General features: G+C 46.8%; 1 protein-coding gene across 12 annotated transcripts; it reads right to left on the reverse strand.

Annotated features, from left to right (window-relative positions):
- Positions 1 to 252: 252 nt before the first annotated feature.
- Positions 253 to 6,113, reverse strand: LOC109766667 (L-type lectin-domain containing receptor kinase IX.1). Of its 12 annotated transcripts, none has more exons than XM_045228274.2 (8): positions 5,893 to 6,113; positions 5,209 to 5,357; positions 4,516 to 4,668; positions 4,225 to 4,361; positions 3,506 to 3,953; positions 2,124 to 2,921; positions 1,135 to 1,684; positions 253 to 1,024 (listed from the first exon to the last, which is right to left on the reverse strand). In XM_045228274.2, exons 6-8 carry the CDS (start codon positions 2,908 to 2,910, stop codon positions 391 to 393), a joined length of 1,971 nt encoding a protein of 656 aa, XP_045084209.1. In that variant the 5' UTR covers positions 2,911 to 2,921; positions 3,506 to 3,953; positions 4,225 to 4,361; positions 4,516 to 4,668; positions 5,209 to 5,357; positions 5,893 to 6,113; the 3' UTR covers positions 253 to 390. The 12 variants fall into 12 exon arrangements, with proteins under 12 accessions (XP_045084209.1, XP_045084207.1, XP_045084211.1 ...); XM_045228272.2 differs by having other exon boundaries at positions 3,506 to 4,079; XM_045228276.2 differs by lacking the exon at positions 4,225 to 4,361 and having other exon boundaries at positions 3,506 to 3,820.
- Positions 6,114 to 18,491: the final 12,378 nt, after the last annotated feature.

Genomic DNA, 18,491 nt, shown 5'->3' on the forward strand with positions numbered 1-18,491 from the left:
CGTCGGAGGAGAAACCTGCGCGATCTCGTCCCCATCGTCGCCCGCCTCGTCCTCGTCGGAATCGGTAAGGGCCCAAAACCGGCCACCGACGCGCCGGCGAACACCGCCGGCATTGGACGGCGCTGCCACGGTCGCACGCGCAAGCGATCGCCCTGACGGCCGCCCTGTCGCCCGCCCTGGCTGCCCGTCCATTCGCCCAGCACTCCCCCTAATATTTTGCTTGATTCATATTCAGGTTCACACATCGTCTTATCTAGTCTAGCTAAACTCACTCTGCCATTGATGATGTATATAGATATATACCTAGAATCTTTCTTTCTTTCTTTTTGGCGGAGGAACCGAGTACCTCGAATCTTGCTAGTAACAGCTTTAGAGAATGAGTGGCGCTGACTAGCTAAGGTACATGCTGCTAGTTGTACTGCTATGATCTTCAGGCAAAGGCAAAGATGGAACAGCAGAGCCAACAGGCGGCATCCTTGCAGGGAGGCTCGGCAGTGGAGCCTCGAACCTTAGCACGTTGATGGCCTGCCTGATGGAAGGTCTCAGGCTGCGGTCATGGGCAGTGCACCATAGCCCTACGATGATCACACGCTCCATTTCTTGGACGTCGAACTCCCCGGTCAGCCGTGGGTCGGCAGCGTCAAGGACCCTTCCCTGGCTGTACAACTCCGACACCCGTTGAGCCAGGTGGATCACACTGTCGTCTGGCAGGACCACAACGGGCCTGCGTCCACACGCTATCTCCAGTAGGACAACTCCGAAGCTGTACATGTCCGACTCCGCGGTGGCCCTGCCGGTCACCATGCAGTCCGGGTCCATATACCCCATGGTGCCGGCGAGCTCCGTCGTGTGCGACCCATGGCTATGGTCAACGAGCCTTGCGAGCCCGAAGTCGCCAAGCTTGGCGCTGAAGCACGTGTCCAGCATGATGTTGCTCGGCTTGATGTCCCTGTGCAACACACATTGCTCCCACTCTTGGTGCAAGTACAGAAGCGCTGAGCTGATCCCCAGCATAATCTCATGCCTGAAAGTAGAAATAAATCACATGCACACCATGTTTATAACAACAAATAAAGGCCAAGCGATCCATAATATCCAGGCTTCCAAAAATGACTTCATGCCATGAATAATTACCTGACCGGCCACGTCAGTACACCCTCCATACTGTAAAGGTGAGTGTCGAGACTGCCACCGGGCATCAACTCATATACAAGAAGGAGCTCGCCGGCTCCATGGCACCAGCCGATGAGTTGCACGAGATTGTGGTGCCGAAGCCGGCTTATGATCCTCACCTCAGAGATATACTCCTTCCTCCCCCGTTTTGAGCTCTTGGACACTCTTTTTATTGCCACATCAAGCTTCAAGTCCTTGATGAATCCTCTGTATACTGAACCGAAACCTCCTTCTCCGAGCTTCCCTCTGTCTGCGAAGTTACCCGTGGCCACGGCCAGCTCATTATAGCGAAATCGCTTGGGTCCTGTCCCTTTGCTGAACTCGTCTGCCATTTCCTCATCATCGAACAAGTCTTCTTCCATCTCCTCGGTCCTTTCATTCAGCCGGTGCGTGAAAACCCATACCAAGGTGCCTAGGCCGGCCAACAACAAGACTGAACCGGCAGCCGCAAACATGGCAATGTTCAGTGGCCGTTTTCTATGCTTGGAGCTCCGCAAAAATGATGCAGCTCCTGGTGAATACGTATATGAAACAGTACGTATGGTATGAAATTGATAATTCAGACGCATGATTTCATTTGTTGTGTATACGACAACACATGTGCGCACCTAATCTACTCCCTCCATTCCCTTATACAAGGCCACTATGAAAAATACATTTTGCATCTATACAAGGCCACTAACAGTAATCGAGGCAAAAATTAATAAAGTTTTCTCGTACTAGCAACTTATTTAATACTTGCATGCATATAGTCATAATGACACTGTGCTACTTTCTTCCCATTCCTTTCTTGCATGCATGCAAGCGTATTAATGAGCCCGATTAACGAAAGAAAAGTTGAATTGCAAAATAGTCATTAAATTTTACCTTGGTACCTGTAATTTGAGTTTGTGGCCTTGTATAAGGGAATGGAGAGAGTAATAAATTAAGGCAAGGAAGAAATACTGAACCTGTAGCAGGGGTGGTGATCTTCATCGGGTCTATGCTGTATCTCACATAGCAGTTGAACCCCTTGACATTACCAGCGGTGCTGTTAAGTTGTAGCACCATCAGTCTATGCAGATCGTCTACACACTTGGTGCACTCACTGGGTGCCAAGTCCCTTGAGCACTGCACCAGTCCGTACATGGCCTGTGAGTCGCTCTGCAGATCCGTGTCCGTGTACGTCTCATTCCCATACGCGAACCGCAGCGATGAGCCAGCCGCCTCCAACGACAGCCGGTTTATCAGCTTCCCCCGCGTTGTATTCATGCGGTCCATGTCATGGGCGTAGAACCCTCCGCCCTCGTCGAGTACGTCTGAGCGGGTGGATTCGTCGGAGACGGAGAGGGAAGACTCGTTTGAGTATTTGAGGACGCAGGCGTCATAGAGTGCACCGGACACCCAGGTGTAGGGACACTCGTAGTTCACGAAGTTGGGTGCCCCTGACAAACAGCTCTCGCACATGGACAAGTTGAAGTTGACAAAGCACATGACAAGACCGAATACCTCGTTGGGCGGGCCGCCATTACTAGCTTGTTGGAACCCGCCGTTCTTCATGGCGCCATCACGGAGCTTCTGGGCAAGAGTCTGAGCATTTGACTGGCACTGCTTCAAGTTGTCGTAGGCCGCCCCGCTTCGGCAGTAAGAATCAATAAGTGTCTGGCCTTGCTCGTCAGCAGTTGCGCTGAGTGAGATGATGACGACGGTCAAGGACCATGGTAAGGAGATCAGCTGGACAAGGATCCAACTTGCCATGGTGTCTAAACCTGATGAACAGGAGGAAGTGATGTTGGCCTAAAGCATGCATTTGCGCAGGAGAAAACCACAGTAACTAAACTAAGCAGTGACACAATTTAATCATGAAAACAATGACAACATCAAAGAGATATGTAAGAGGAGTTTACGATGACATGAGGGCCGAGTCCACCACCACCACCACCACCATCACCACCACCAACAACAACAACAACAACAACAAAACAAGGAGGACCCTGCTAGCTGCCAAGGAAATAACTACTGCACAAGGGATTCCACTTGCCAAGGACGGCTGGGTTGCAGCTTGATTGGCCACACAAAAGCCTAAATTCTAACGATCAGACAGGCCAGAGAGAAAGGCCAGATATGGTCTTTTCACATTGTAGCAACAGCTGGATTGAGTGTTGTCTTCAGCTCGGCAGGCCAGAGCGAAGGCAACAGATGATATGAAAAATAATTTTTTTATTAGTATTTTCTGGAGTGGAGGCAGAATATTCACCCCGATTTCATTCATTAGTTAAGGAGAAGAGCTCGTAACATATATAAACAACAAAAGCCAACAAAAGGCTGGTAGAAAACAGGATATTTATCTTACCTAGGATACCGCCCCGCGTGGTCCAGACAGGGGGCACGGGCAGCGCCCCCGATCCCTTTCCTCAGCATACTGCTTTTGGTTGTTCCAAATCGTCCTTCGGTAGAATTAGAAAGGGATCGCTTGCTTCCAGAGGTTAGGATCACAAACAAGCTGTAACTGATTGGAGTTCCTAATTGATCTTTTCTTCCAGACAAGTGGTTTCTTTGCAGATAATTGGAAGAACATCCAAAACATTTTCTCCAGACAAATGGTTTCTGTGCAGGAGAAAATTGATTGCTGGCTCCCTTTCGATATGCCGGCCAAACATCTGGTAATCTGCATAAAACATTGGTACCCAGTGGCAAACATATCCGGCCGGCAGCTCGGCGATAGCATGATAAAGAGACTGTAGCCACGGGACAATAGGTTCTTGAGAAACCCTCAAACAGCAATTCTCCAGACAGAAGATCTGTTCTTAGCATACAGTAATTCAGCTGAAATTTTCTTCAAGATAACTGGTTGAACTTGAAATAAGAGGCCAAGTTGAACAACAAGTCAAGGGGAGGACAGCGATAGCAGAGGGTTGTCTCATACTCTACATATATCACATATCAGACTGAATACCAATAATTCTATTTGGTATAACTAGGCTTTTAGTGGAAAACAGAATAGTTGAAAAGTCAGATATGCTAGGAATTGTCGGTTTGAGAAAAATGGCTTATGAAATCAGAGACTCACACCTAGCTCGCAGTTATGGAGATCATCTTGTTTCAGAATTGGTTTTTCTTTTCAGCCTTTGGTAATCAGACTTATATGTTCACAGTGCCTTGTCATGCAGTATTGCTCTTTGGGATACACAATTCTATTGATTTTATTTCTGCAACAAAGCATGCAAAGGTCCTTGTAATGTCCTAACATGTAACAAAATATTGAACTAGTTTTTATATTTTCCATTCCAAGATAGCATTATTCTATTTCATAAAGATTGCCGAGTATAAACAAGGTCAATTATATACAGGCTTACAACTTACATGGCAGGGTCGCCTTCACAGTCCACTAGATGCACCAAGATACTTGGAATAGCGGGCCTGAGCGATGATTCTGCCGGATTTTTTCTTCAGTTCCACAGTAGCCACTCCAACTGCTTTTACAGCGCGCACCTTGGCTCCGATATCAATCTCTACCTGCAAATGGCAACATACACTGTTATAATTACTGTACAATTGCAAGAACTTCAGAAGTGAAGCACTGACAACTCAAATTTTGCGTCAGGATTGGCATGATCATCCATGCACTTTGGAAAAAAAGAACAGCAACTATATCTTGATCAGGCTTAAGCACTAGAGCATCCTTAATGAGAATGGAGTACACTAAACAAATCTTGATATATGAACATGATTTGCCACGTAAACAATGATTTATCATGTTCAGTGCCATCTCTACCTGGTGGTAGCAGAGTGGAGTACAATTGTGTGAATCTACAAATTATTGGCTCTGTGTGTGAATATAAACAACACCGCGCTCACCATCAGATATCAAACATATCTTCAACACATGGGGCATTAGAGACAAATGTAACTGTATGAGCTCATTCCTCTGTAATAATAAACTACAATGAATTGACGTTTAGAGTTTGCCAATAGCCTTGTAGGATGTGAATTGATCGAGCAAAAGGATGCTGAAGAACCAACATGTATTCACACTCAATTCGGTAAGTCGTTTACATCCGAAAATGCAGCATCCAGGTAGGAGATGTTTATCCCTAGTATAGTGATGAGCCCCTGGTTTGTGCCGCAGCGGTGTAGAAGACAGCAGAGCCCACCAAGTCAAGCAGCGACTCAGTTGCGCCGCCGTGCAGGAAGTTGCCCGAGTTCTGTGATTGCCCACCAACACAACCATCAACAAAGATGCAGCAACTCAGCAACAATCAGCAGAATGCAGCAAGATTTTTTTCAGTGAACAATTAGATGATGGAATGGAACTGTGCATTATTTCTGTAAATTAAGTTCCACAGCTACAGTAGTACAGTGGAATGGAATAAAAAAATGTGTAAAGAAATTCTAATGGAAGTACTCCCTCCGTCCTAAAATTTTTGTCTTAAATTCGTCTAGATACGAATGTATCTAATACTAAAAAGTGACTTGATACATCTGTATTTAGACAAATTTAAGACAAAAATTTTAGGACGGAGGGAGTACTTACTGCAATAGATTAGTAGATGGGGAAATAAAATTTGCTTGGGTTGGGTGCCAGCAGGAACTAATATTTTGTGAAGAGATGTAAACTGAAGTAGTATAATAGTGGAGTAGATGGGAAACTAAATTATGCTTTGGTTGGGTAACAATACTGTATAATAATTAGCAAGCATGGAGCAGGAATTCAGCAGGGAAGGGAAGAGGGAGGCTCACGAGGAGGCGGGACGGGGATGCCGCAGAGCACGAAGGCGTCGTAGAACCCGGAGGGCAGCGCGTCCGCCTGCTCCGCCGGCCGCCCCCTCCTCCAGCAGCCGGCGAGTCTTCTCCAGAGCCGCCGGCCGGCCGATCTGAGAGAGGTGAACGGAGGATGCGGGACTTCCTTTCTGTGTGGGCCCCGAGGCTTAGTTTTTTTTTTACGTCGTACTCCTTCTGTATGGACCTAGAGGGTTAGAGCAACTCCACTCGTTCGTCCCCCAGCGTATAGGTCGGCGCTATTTTAGACCCTCGCCCAGCACTTTTTAGGCCCTGGGGCGATTAGGTCCCAGCCACGCCCCAGGTGCCGCCCCAAGCCGTGGTAATTCAAACTTGTCCTTTCCCGCTACCCAAAAAACGCCACAAGTCTGGCGATCAACGCCACAAAGTCCTGGCGATCGGCGATCACCTTGCCAAAGTTCGGCGATAAATAAAAAGTTCGGTGTTGAAAAGAAAGGACGCGTAGGCAAAGCATCAAATGGCGGCGTCGGCCTCCGGCGTCGGGTTGGCGGGAGTCGGCGTGCGCGGGCTGGTCGGCGTCGGCGCAGCTTCTGTGCAGGGCGTCATGGAGGCGTCGCTCGGGCTTGGCAGCAGCGTTGGGGTCGGCGTGGGAGTTGGCGCCGCCGTCGATGACATCCGGTTCAGGATGAGGCCACGCTCCGCGAGGTACCACACCTTGACCTGCTCGTCCATCGCCGACATGCCCCCCCCCCTCATTAGGAAAGCCAGGTCGGTGTTCCTCTTCTTCGCGGCGACGTTGGTCCGGAGCAGGTCGAGCTTGACGGCGCCATTCGTCATCAACGCCGACCATCGCGCCTCGGTTTTATCTTCCCTCTGGGCGGTGCGGGCCTGGGCGTCAGCGATGCAATGCTCGATTGACTCTTGCAGGCATGCGGTAGCCAGCGCGACGTCCTTCATCGACTTGGCTCGCTTGTTCCTGTCCGGGCACCATCGGCCGCGCCCGACATCGGCGCGTCCGGCTTGTACGTCTCCTTGGTCTTGGTGAGGGTGCGCCGGACTTCCGCCCACTTCTCACACTTCTTGATCCGGGAGAACACGTGGAGGTACTTGAAATCTTGGCCGGTGCTGCTGTCCTGGCGATACATGGCGAACATCCGCACCATCTGCGCTGAGGAACAACAGTCGGCGGCGCACACGGCGAAAGAATGAGCGAGAGACCGGCGTCATACCTGAACCTCGATGTTGCCGCCGCTCTCCGGGTGAGCCGCGATCTTCTCGACGATCCCATGCCATTTGTTGCACGTCGTTTGGATGAGCGCCCAATGATTCGCCATGGCCTTCGAGCCGAGCTGCATGTGGACGCTGGGGAAGTAGGGTCGACCAGCTTGCGCTCATCGAACTCGGACTTGATGCGCTCCCAATACGTGTCGACGTTCTGGTTCGTGCCGGTGATCGGGTCGAGGCAGACGATCTTCCATGCTTCGGCGAGGCGCTCGTCTTCTTTGCACGCCCACTTGACGCGCGGCTCGCCGGTCCTGGCCGCCCCCTTCTTCTTTTCCCCTTCCTTGCCGGAGCAAGCGTCGGCTCCTCCTCCTCCTCCTCCTCCACCTCCTCCTCGGGCTCCTCCTCGCCGTAGTCGAGCTCGCCGTCCATGTCGCCGTTGAGGTCCATTGTATCCTCTTGGGCAGTGAACCCGGGGAGGCGGCGACGGCGGCCGAGCCGGTCGTGATGATGTCATCCCTGTCGGCCTCCGTCGCGTCGTGTTCGTCGAGATGCGACGATGAGGCTTGTGAGAAGAGCAGCGCGCCACGGGGCAGAGGTGGCGTCGGGGAGGATGCGTAGGCCGGCGGCGAGTAGGTGTACGGGTGGTACTGGATGCCGGCGAACGCGGGCGAGGGCGTGCGCGGGGCCGGGTGACCATGTGAAAAGGTGATGTTGGGGTTGAACCCGCCGCGCGCGTCACCGTCGGCGTAGCCAGGCGAGGGCGTGCAACCCCAGGGGTGTGGCGACGACGAGAAGCCGGCCGGAGACCCGACGCTCTGCTGGCTCCAGGAAGCGTACGGGCCGTGGCCGCCGGGTGGATTCATCATCCCCGCGCGAGACGCCTCGGCTTGTTCGGCCGCGCGGTCTACCTGCTCAGGCACGGCCGCAACCGCCGCCACCAGCGCCGCCCTGTCCCGGGCCTTCTTGGAGTTGGCCCTGTTCCGTCGGTCGGTGGTGACAGCCTCCCGGCGCTGAACTTCCGCCTTCCAGTCGGTGTTAGACATGCCCGGGGGCTTGGACGGCGGGGCCCTCTTCTTCCCCTGCTTCCTCTGCTTCGGCTGGGTGGCGTTGTCATCGGTAGCGGCGCGAGGGGCCATGTACTTCTTCAGCGGCATGGCGGCCGGATGGAGGGGAGAGGGAGGAGAATGGCGGGAGGAAGGGGAATGGAGGGAAACGGAGGGGGGAAGGGGGAAATCGACGGGAAAAGGGCCTTCTCTCGCCGACGGAGTGGATCCACGCTCCTTTTCGCTTCGGTCGGCGTCCCCAGGCGACCCCCGAGGGCTTGAGTTCGGCCCGGGTTCACCGGCTGTTATTTCAGCCCAAATCGGCGCTAAACGAGATCCTGGGGGCGTGACTGGACCGATTTTCGGGCGCCGACGCTAAAAAATCTTCTTCGGGGGCCTGTTGGGGCGCGGCTGGAGTTGCTCTTAATTGGCACATGATTTTTCATGTCTTTTTCCAGGTACCAAAATGTACGTACAATACCACATTTTAATACTCCTACAAGACAACATAAATTAACATTGTGGTCACCCAAAATACACTGCATGACACCACAGTCCTGCTATAACCGAAAGAACCTTTCTGCTCCCGAGCTCAAATGAGCTTGGTGAATAGTAAAATAAAAAAAAATCGTAAACAATTAAAAAAACACAATTTTCTTTTGGGAGAAACATTGCCAAAAGTTCTAACTGCTTGCAAAAATTCATCCTGGAATCACATTTCTGTAAGGCGTGGCATAAAAAAAAGATTCAGTGCTCCAAAATGCTTTTGAAAGTAGCATTTTCAAAGTATCAATGTTGTTGTTTTTTTGCCACGCCTTCTAGGAATGTGATTTTAAGACGAATTTTTGCAAGCACCTAAAACTTTTGTCAATGTTTCACCCAAAATAAATTTGGAATTTTTTAATTTTATTTTAATTTTACTGTTCACCCGAGCTCATTTGTGCTCGGGTGCAGAAACTCTGCTATAACACTCTACTCTCCTTAAAAGGACTCCAAACACCTAGCACCAGCTACTCTTCAATCAATGCATCCCCGTTCTCTGTTGAGCTACACTGCCGAACACTCTGGCATTTCTTTGTTTACACATATTCCAACATACAAGTATAACCAAGGAATCAAAAACCCTTCCCTCTCGCCTTCCGGATCCCTTTCCTAGCTGAGAGCCACCACATTTCCAACGAGTCTTGTGAGGAGGGGTTGGGGGCCGTCGGCTGAAACTCTAGGAAACACTTGCGCCATACAGTTCTTGCGGAGACGCAATGGATGAGAATACGATCAATGGTATCCTCCTCCTGAAGGGAAACATAACATTTTGACATCTGAGCCTTCAAGCCATGCCTCACACGTCGGTCAGAGGTCTGTTACCTGTGGTACGCAGCCAAGCAAGCAAACAAATTACACTTGAAGGGTGCCCAATAGCCCCAAGTGCAAGAGGTCGCAAGGAAACAAGTATTACCCTCACATAGAACACAGTAAACTGATTGCGCAGAGTCTGTGCCAATACACGACCATTGCCATCTACTACCTCCGTCCCAAAATATATGAGGTTAGCCTGCCAAAACATCATATATTTTGGAACGGAGGTGGTAAAGGCAGCAGACATTGTCGGGTCTCTCTGCACAGTATGCGCTGCATTGCCATAGCCGATCATATTTGCATTACCTGAAAGACCTACAACATTGGCTGAAACCCATCATGAGTCAATCAAAATCTCATGCAAAAGGTTCTCCTGTTGGCAACTTGTGTGCTCACGTGATACAGAACCAGGGGCAATGCCACGTACCGAGTACCCCTGAATCCATATGTCCCTACAAAACATCACAATGCATCCATCTCCTAGAGTATTTTGCACAAGGCTGCCAAAGGCCTGCTTAGCCGTGTCATCCTTAAAGCATAGTCAACCCTTGCCATGGTCGCTCAGTTCTACTCAACAATTCCCGCCTGTATCCCTGTATCGAAGAGCAACACCTTGGAGATTCAAGTTTTTAACAACTAATCATCAATACATTTTAGGCTTGCACACATTGTCCCGTGCCACTAGACACATCTCGAAGGAATCATTGAGTGAAAAGGAGCAAAGAACGACAAAAGACGAGACCCTACTAGTCTTCACTCTTGTGGTTTCCTCTTCCTCGAGTCACAAATAATCCCGCTAAAGTAATAGGAATTAGGCCTAAGACGATTCCAAATAGAAAAATTTCAATCATTTCAATTTTTTCGAGGGGATAAAAGAATAGGTGCGAATGAACCTTTTGTTTAATCCTAAAAATAAGTTCTTTCAGTCTCGATTAGATACTTCTTTCTTTTCCGGAGATCGGAGCCAAACAAAGGTAAGACTCCACAGCGGCATGATCAGGATGATCCAAATGAGTCAAAACTTGTAAAAGTCCTTCCCAGTCCTCTCGTACTAGGGAAAAGTCCTCTCAATGCTCTAATGCCCACACTGGATATGGACCGATCAGTATCACGACATTCTGAACCCAGCTCATGTACCAAGCCAACCCAAAGTTTAGCTATCCATATAACTAAACTAACCAAACCAACAATTTTGTATTTGTAAATGAAGTGAGTCAAAGTTAAAAACTTTGATGGGTCTTTTCTATATGGGTTGCCCAGGACTAGAACTCCATATTATGCCTTGAAGAGGACTCGAACCTCCACGCTCTTCAGGACAAGATTTTGAGTCTCGCCCTCTATCTTGATGAGAGGAAACAGAAGCTCTTTTTACCTGTTGGGTAATTAATCATTCGAGGCCCTCTAAAGTTTGAGGCAAATGAACGCATTTTTGTTCGTCGATTGATCTCATTCGCACCAGTCGCACAGAAAGCTCTCAACTATTTCTTCATTTCCTCAAACACCCAAGCATGGGCATCCATCACTAGAAGATGGTGCACAAGTCTAGCAGAAAGGATGCCCTTGACTAGGACTAGCCGCTCAGACCTTTGGATGAGGCCCTCCAGCCAGGCAGGAATGACAACACACACTTGATCAAGCATCAGCTTCCACTGGTTCTTGGTCAAAGGGTTGATCTCAAGCTGAAGCCCAAGATATTTGCACGGGCAAGTGCCAATGTCACATCCAAGGATCTCACTCACCGCTGCTTGTCCAGGTCATGTTCTCTAATCATGATCGCCATTGACTTGCGCAATAGTTGACCTGCAAGCCAAATGCCTCTCCAAAGATCTGCAGCGCCTGTTTAATGAACCAATGATCAAGGACCAAAGGTCGGGGTGAACACACAACATCATCGGCATATATAGATAACTGTTGCATTGCCAAAACACTCTGAAAGGAGCTCAACACTTCATCCCCTAATGCTCTAGCCACTAGAACCATGAGCGCCTCCACTGCAATAGCAATCACCATAAGCGAGATAGGATCCCCTTGAGGCAAGGCCACACACATATGCAATCTTCCTCCCAGGCACCCCATTGACCAAGACTTTGGTGCTCGCCCAAGATACATTAATTCTCATCCACTTAAACCAAACATCCCCAAAACCTTTCTGATGTAACACTTCAAATAAGAAAGCCCAAGACAGGAAGTCAAAGGCTCAAGATATGTACACCTTCAGAAGTACTCCCTCCGTAAACTAATATAAGAGCATTTAGATCACTATTTTAGTTATCTAAACGCTCTTATATTAGTTTACAGAGGGAGTACTCCTCTACCCTTGTGTGAATCTTCCTTTCCACATGACAAACAAGTATGAAGTTGACATGCAAATACTCCCATTAATGATTATTGTCTGATTATCACAAATAATCTCCCCCATCCTCGGCCACAAGTGAGTCTTCAGAATCACAAATAGCTTTGTAGACAATGTGTAAGACTAATAGGTTGATAATTGCCCACCTCTCCGCAAAAGCCTTTTTGAGAATCAAGCACATCAACACTTTGTTGAACAAATCAAAACCTCTTCCATCCCACAAAGAGATTAAGAAGGGTCACCGTGATGTCCTTCTTAATGATTTTCCAAGCCTTTAGACATAAAATTCCAATGAATCCGTTCATACCTTAGAGCTCTATCCGGCGGCAGCTCTTTAATTACCTCCCAAACCTTCTCCAGTCTAAAGATACTCTCCAACTCATGCAGATCCAACGGAATCATGCAAATAAACAAAAGATTGAGAGTATGATCCCTAGTATGAATGGCCCCAATAAGATTCTAATGTACCCTAGAATATGCATATTGCTTTTATGCTTGGTCAATAATGGTGAGTCCATCGACCTTGACCGACTGAATAAGTTTCCATGCACGCCTGCCGCTTGACATGACATGAACGTTTTAATGTTTGCATCCCCTTCCTTAAGTAAGTGGATCCAGGATCTCTACCAGGCAACATTGGACTCAGGTGATCTCAATGCCAACAACAAGAGCTTCAGGGAGAAACTCACAGGGGTACTCACGTCCAGGGACACACATGCATGCGACCACCCATTTGCTTCAAGATTGATGCACTAGTTTATGCCATTAAACCTTAATCCATGCACTAGGGTCCATGCATACCAACTTTTGGCACCTCACATGCTTTCTATTTCATCTTCAAACTTGAACTATTGTATCTTTTAAACCAAAATTCCAAGTTTTCCGTTTGCATATTTTCATGTTCGTTGCCACGACTACTTTCGAATAAGACCAATTTTGAATACATTTAGACACCTTTTTGAAATTTTACCAAGTTCCAAATATTAAAACTTGATAGTTGTAATATTAAGTTTTATAAAGTTTCATATGCTTTTTATAAACTTACTCATTTTAAAACTTGTTGAAGTTTTAAATTTTTTTATAAAAACTTTGGAGACCTGCATGATCTAAAGTTTCAGTTCCGAAACATATTTATTTTATCTTTTATTTCTATTAAGAATCAACAGTTAAAACTTAGCAAAGTTTTAAAGATGTGTCAAAACGTATTCAAAATTGGTCTTATTTCCAAGCTAATGAACACAAACATGCAAACAAAATATAAACTGGACTTTTGATTCCAAAGATATAATATATTGAAATTTACAAGCACTGTTCAAGAAGTCACCCGATTAATCAGTTACGAAGGGCATTGTTTTTCCCTGTACCAATCTAGTGAAGGGAAAATGACGTACAAACATGAGCCGACTAAATAGCATCTGGCTGAAATCGTTACGGGGGTACCGAACCATGTTGTGTACCGCTCTATGCATGCAGGATTGGAAGAGCATCCGACAGCTGAAAATGCTCGGTACAGTGGATCCTACGACCGAAATTGCTAGTGGGGTGAGAGGGCTGGAAAACCGCAGTTGTAATGTCTCTAAATAAATAGCATATATAACCCTATTGCATTTGTGCAGATCTCAATGCACCCACCCACGTGTACTTCATTGTTCACAACATTACATTAGGACAATGGATGTCGATATGTGGTACACCAAAAATCTCTATAAATTGTTCGGCAGTCCATACTTCCAAATCTTAAAATCTTGTAGTCGTACGCAAGGAGCAAAAGTAGGGAAGAGAAAGAAGCAGGTCTAAGAGGTGTAGGAATGAAGAAACGATAATGCCTCCTCTAGTATTGGAGGGGAGAAATGGTCTGATGTTTCTGATGCCTCCCATTCCTATGGATCTTAGACTCTCCTTCCTCTTACTTTTTGCTCATATAATTTAATTGGTGAAAAAAATCCTCCGTACAAAACCAAAAAAGAAAACAAACAATCCTACATGGATGGACATGAGGGGTCTCGGTAGAGTGCCAGAAGGAGGAAAGTTTTATAATCAATGAACAGGAGGACAACTATGATTCTTTCTCCTCGACTACAATTTGGGATTGAGATATAACATCGTGTTTTTGCTAATACATGTCACACTCATAATGTTCTTAAATGCTCCTTCTCATAATTTTGGCTTATATATATATACAAGCATAACATCTTTAACTCCGTGATAAGGTTGTTCAATACCGGTTTTGAGTAAACCCATGAAACCTGTCGTGGTTTTGTCACGGCAGATGTCCTTAGTGTCAGGGCTTAGTCACGAGGCCAACGCATCTATGTGGTAGCTTGAGAGGGGTTGAGTGAGACGAGAGACGCAGGGCGGATCAACACACAAAACAAGGGTTTAGACAGCTTCGGGCCCGGGAAACATCATCCGGTAACAACCCTACATGATGTTTGTGGCTAGGTCTCATTATCATCACGAGGGAGTCGCCATAAACCGGCTCTTGTGTCTAGCCCTAGAGATTGTTTCTTTTTGCTTGTCCCTCTTTGGGGAGCCCTGCCCCTCCTTATATATGTTGAAGGGGCGGGCTATATGTGGAGTCCTATTAGGATTAGGACTAGTCTATCTCTAATACAAACCGGATACAAGTCCAGGTCTTAACTCCTTGTAAAACAAATATTCCTCATGCCTTTCCTCTTAAACCGGCCCACCATAGTATGAACCGGCCTTCATGAACCGCCCGTTGGGCCACCGGGTCTTGTCGCTCCTCTGACCTGCCTGCCGGATTACCAATGAATCGTAAACCGCCAGGTCCAAACGGGTCGCCAGTGAATCGTTAAGTCTCAGCCGGGTCTCAAGTAAACCGCCAAGTCCGGCCGGGTTATACTTCCGGCCGGTTTACGCCGCGGGGTATATCCCCGACATTAGCCCCCGGTTTAATTTGGATTTATCCATGTTAAACTGATCCTGTAAAACAAACACAAGAACAAATTTGACAGATTATGCTCCGGGTTAAGAATTCTTGTAAACCGGCATCTGATGATCCTTAAGTCCTTGTCATTTCCTCCTTCTAGAAAATCCGGGTTAACAAGCCAGCTTCATACTCAATTTGCTGACCTTGGTTTCTCACAGAGAAATATTGTGAAGAATAATCCACTTGAGTCGGCTTCCAAAGCGCCGGTTTAAGAAATATTGGTTTTGAAATACTCATCTGATATTCAACCGGTTTGAAGATGTAGAAACTTGCCGGTTTATCATTGCCAACACTGCCGGGTTATAAAAACTGATAATTCCGGGTTATGATTGTTGCCAACGCCGGTTCATGATTGTTGCAGACACCGGGTCATAATGATTGATGATGCCGGGTCAATCTGGTTTGCTCAAAACTGAAAATCGGAAGATATTTCTCCATTATATCCATATTACTTGTAGCCTCCAAGTCTTGAACAGAACAAAGTGATGATTTGAAACTTGTTTCCATATAATTACTGCCACTTTGAAGAAATCCATGTTGTTCATCTCTAGTAAAAACTGAATACTCCATATATGTTGTAGCCCCCAAGTACCGGGTTGTCATGCTTGCAGCAACCTGGGACTTGTAATTGCTTATAAAAACTTCAATCAGTGTAGCCCCCAAGGGCCGGGTCATTATGCAATAATGAGCAGGGACTTTGTAAATATAATCATGTAGACTTGAGCAGTGATGTGTAGCCTCCAAGGGCCGGCTCATTAAGGTAATACTGAACTGGGACTTGATATATACTTCAATGAAAATAACATCTTATAATGTAGCCTCCATCGTAGGGCTTGAATTTTGACAGGAGCAATTGGTAGCCCCCAAGGGCCGGCTCATTATGATGTGATGAGTCGGGTCTTTCAATAAGGGCAATAAAAATGACTTTGCATTAGCCCCCAAGTGTCATGGTGCATGCTTGCAGCGACATGAGACTTGCATGTAATCTCAATTAGAATAATGTAGCCCCCAAGTGCCGGGTCGTAAGTCTACAACGACTCGGGACTATTCCTTACATTATAGAATAAATCATATCCATTGATAAAATAATAGCCATTGCGCTAAAGCGACTTTGAAAACCTTAATCATAATAGTGGCTATTGATAACCATAATAAAAATCCAGCCATGTTGTCTATTAAAGATTTGAATAACCCGGTTTGAAAACCTCAATCATTCAATATCATAATGAAAATTCAGCCAAGTTTGGCTATTTGAATAATATAACCCAATGACTTATAAGCGCATGATTCCAATGGCGCAATCCAAATATATACTGGCGACTTATAGTCCAAATCCAGGCCGGGTTAACAAACACCGGATAATTTCTCATCATATACTGGCGACTTATCGTCTTAAAGCCAGGCCGGTTTAATAAACACCGGATAATTTATCATCATACTGGCAACTTATAGTCGAAAGCCAGGCCGGGTTAATAAACGCCGGTGATTTATAATCACGCTTTATTCAACCTGTTTCTGCATACAACAAGTTTAAAGTGTCCTGGCGGTTTACCGCCGGACGGGTCATAATGCCCAACATATAACCTGGGTTGATAACCAAGGCTGCACTTAAGAATAATCAAATATGAAATATATCATACCTGTGATATTAAATCACATCATTGGTTGGCCAACTTTACTGTAGTAAAGGTGATAACCCCAATCTTGAGTACTGATAACTCCTTCCATATTGTGTCGGTTTATGATAAAACTGTGCCGGGTTGTGATAAACACCGGATTAACCATATATAATACTGGCGACTTGTAGTCAAACCAGACCGGGCTGATAGGCTCCGGATAATTTGATCGTGTACTGACAACTTGTAGTTGACAACCTAACCGGGTTGACAAACACCGGTTTGAAAACATCATCAATCTTATCAAAAGAAAGAGAAACTTAGCAAAAGGAAAATAAAACCGTTGTAGTTGAGGCTTTTCACGGGCTGCCAGGCCCTAAATTCGACAGCAAAAAATCTCCAAACAACATTGTGAGCTGTGCTCAGTGGGTGCCTATGTTTGAGCTATTGTTTTACAACACTCTCTTTGGCCCCGGATTGATGTGGCTTTGAGCCGATCAAGAGGTGTGACTGTGGTTCAGATACGACCAAGCCCCCAAGTGATGCTGTGGCATTGCACCGATCAAGAGGCGTAGCTATGGTTCGGGTACGACCAAGCCCCCAAATGATGCTGTGGCATTGCGCCGATCAAGAGGTGTAGCTATGGTTCGGATACGACCAAGCCCCCAAGTGATGCTGTGGCATTGCGCCGATCAAAAGGTGTAGCTATGGTTCGGATACGACCAAGCCCCCAAGTGATCAATAATATGATAAGCCAATAAGGCATGATACCCATGTTTGAACCGCGCCTCATGGCAGCAGGTCCTCTTTGGCACCCTTTAACTTTTTGCAAGAGATAAATTCTTCTTGAACCGGGATTTTGAACCGGATATTGAGAGCTTCAAAGCTTTGCGGGAGACATATTTCCCTTGAACCAGATTTTAAACCGGAATCTTCATTTTCAGCCGGAAATTTTCTGACGGCCTTTAAACTCGAACTTGTGAGAAGTTAATTCCTTGTTGAACCGGACATTGTTAAACCGGATTTGAGCGCTTCAGAGCTTTGTGGGAGAATAGATTTCCCTTGAACCGGATTGTAAACCGGATATTGAGAGCTTCAGTGAGACTGACTTCCCTTGAGCCAGATTTTAAACCGGAATCCTTTCTGATGACCCGGAACTTCTTCATTGAGCCGGGATTTTGTAACTGTCATATACTTTCTAAGCCGGAAATTTTCTGACGGTCTTGAAATTTTCATCAATATAACAGTAGCCACCGGGACCGGGTTATCTATCCCTCCATCGTCCTGGGGTTCTTAAATTTGCTGAATCATGCCATCGTAGCCCCCGAGTCTCAAAGGTGACTCGAGGAGTTGGCTTGAGATTCTCCATATTTTGACCGTGATATAAACCGGCATAACTTATATATCATTGGTGTTGATAGCACGATGTGAATCCACAGAAGGTTGAGGTGACTGCGGCGGGTTGTAAATGATCCCGTATGAGCCGTGTCACAACTCGGCCAATGGTTCCTTCCAACTGGTGATTCGAAGTTAACCAAACTGTAGTGGCGGCGACTTGTGCGCCTGCCCATTGAACCACCTAGTGCAGACGGCGGTTGATAGTATATGATAATTTGCCTCCATTTGTTTGAAAGAAAACCAGGCTACCCAAGCTGTGACTTGCTCATACTCAATAAACAGCTCATGCAGACAGGTGCGGCCCAGTGTGTTGATGTAGACCAGGCCGCGAGAGACGGACGACAAAGACGACCGCGGCTTCAGAGGCGGCACAGACACATGAGTCGGCCGCGGCGTTGTAAACCGGCGTGGACGGGCGAGTTAGCCACATTATATTGATGTAAACCGGTCTGCAAAATGGCGGTTTGCACATATATTCATCGATCTTGATGGCATGGTAAGATACTAGCACCTTATAATGCTGGCGCGAGTTATATATCCATGACACAACCATAGCTTCTGCAGTGAATAATTGTCCCGCATAAACAATATTGCAGACCAAGGCAAAGATAAACTGATCTTTGACAAAAAATAATATGTGCTAATAAAATATTTTT

The sequence above is a fragment of the Aegilops tauschii genome, chromosome 5 (assembly GCF_002575655.3).
Source record: "Aegilops tauschii subsp. strangulata cultivar AL8/78 chromosome 5, Aet v6.0, whole genome shotgun sequence".
Lineage (NCBI taxonomy): Eukaryota > Viridiplantae > Streptophyta > Magnoliopsida > Poales > Poaceae > Aegilops > Aegilops tauschii.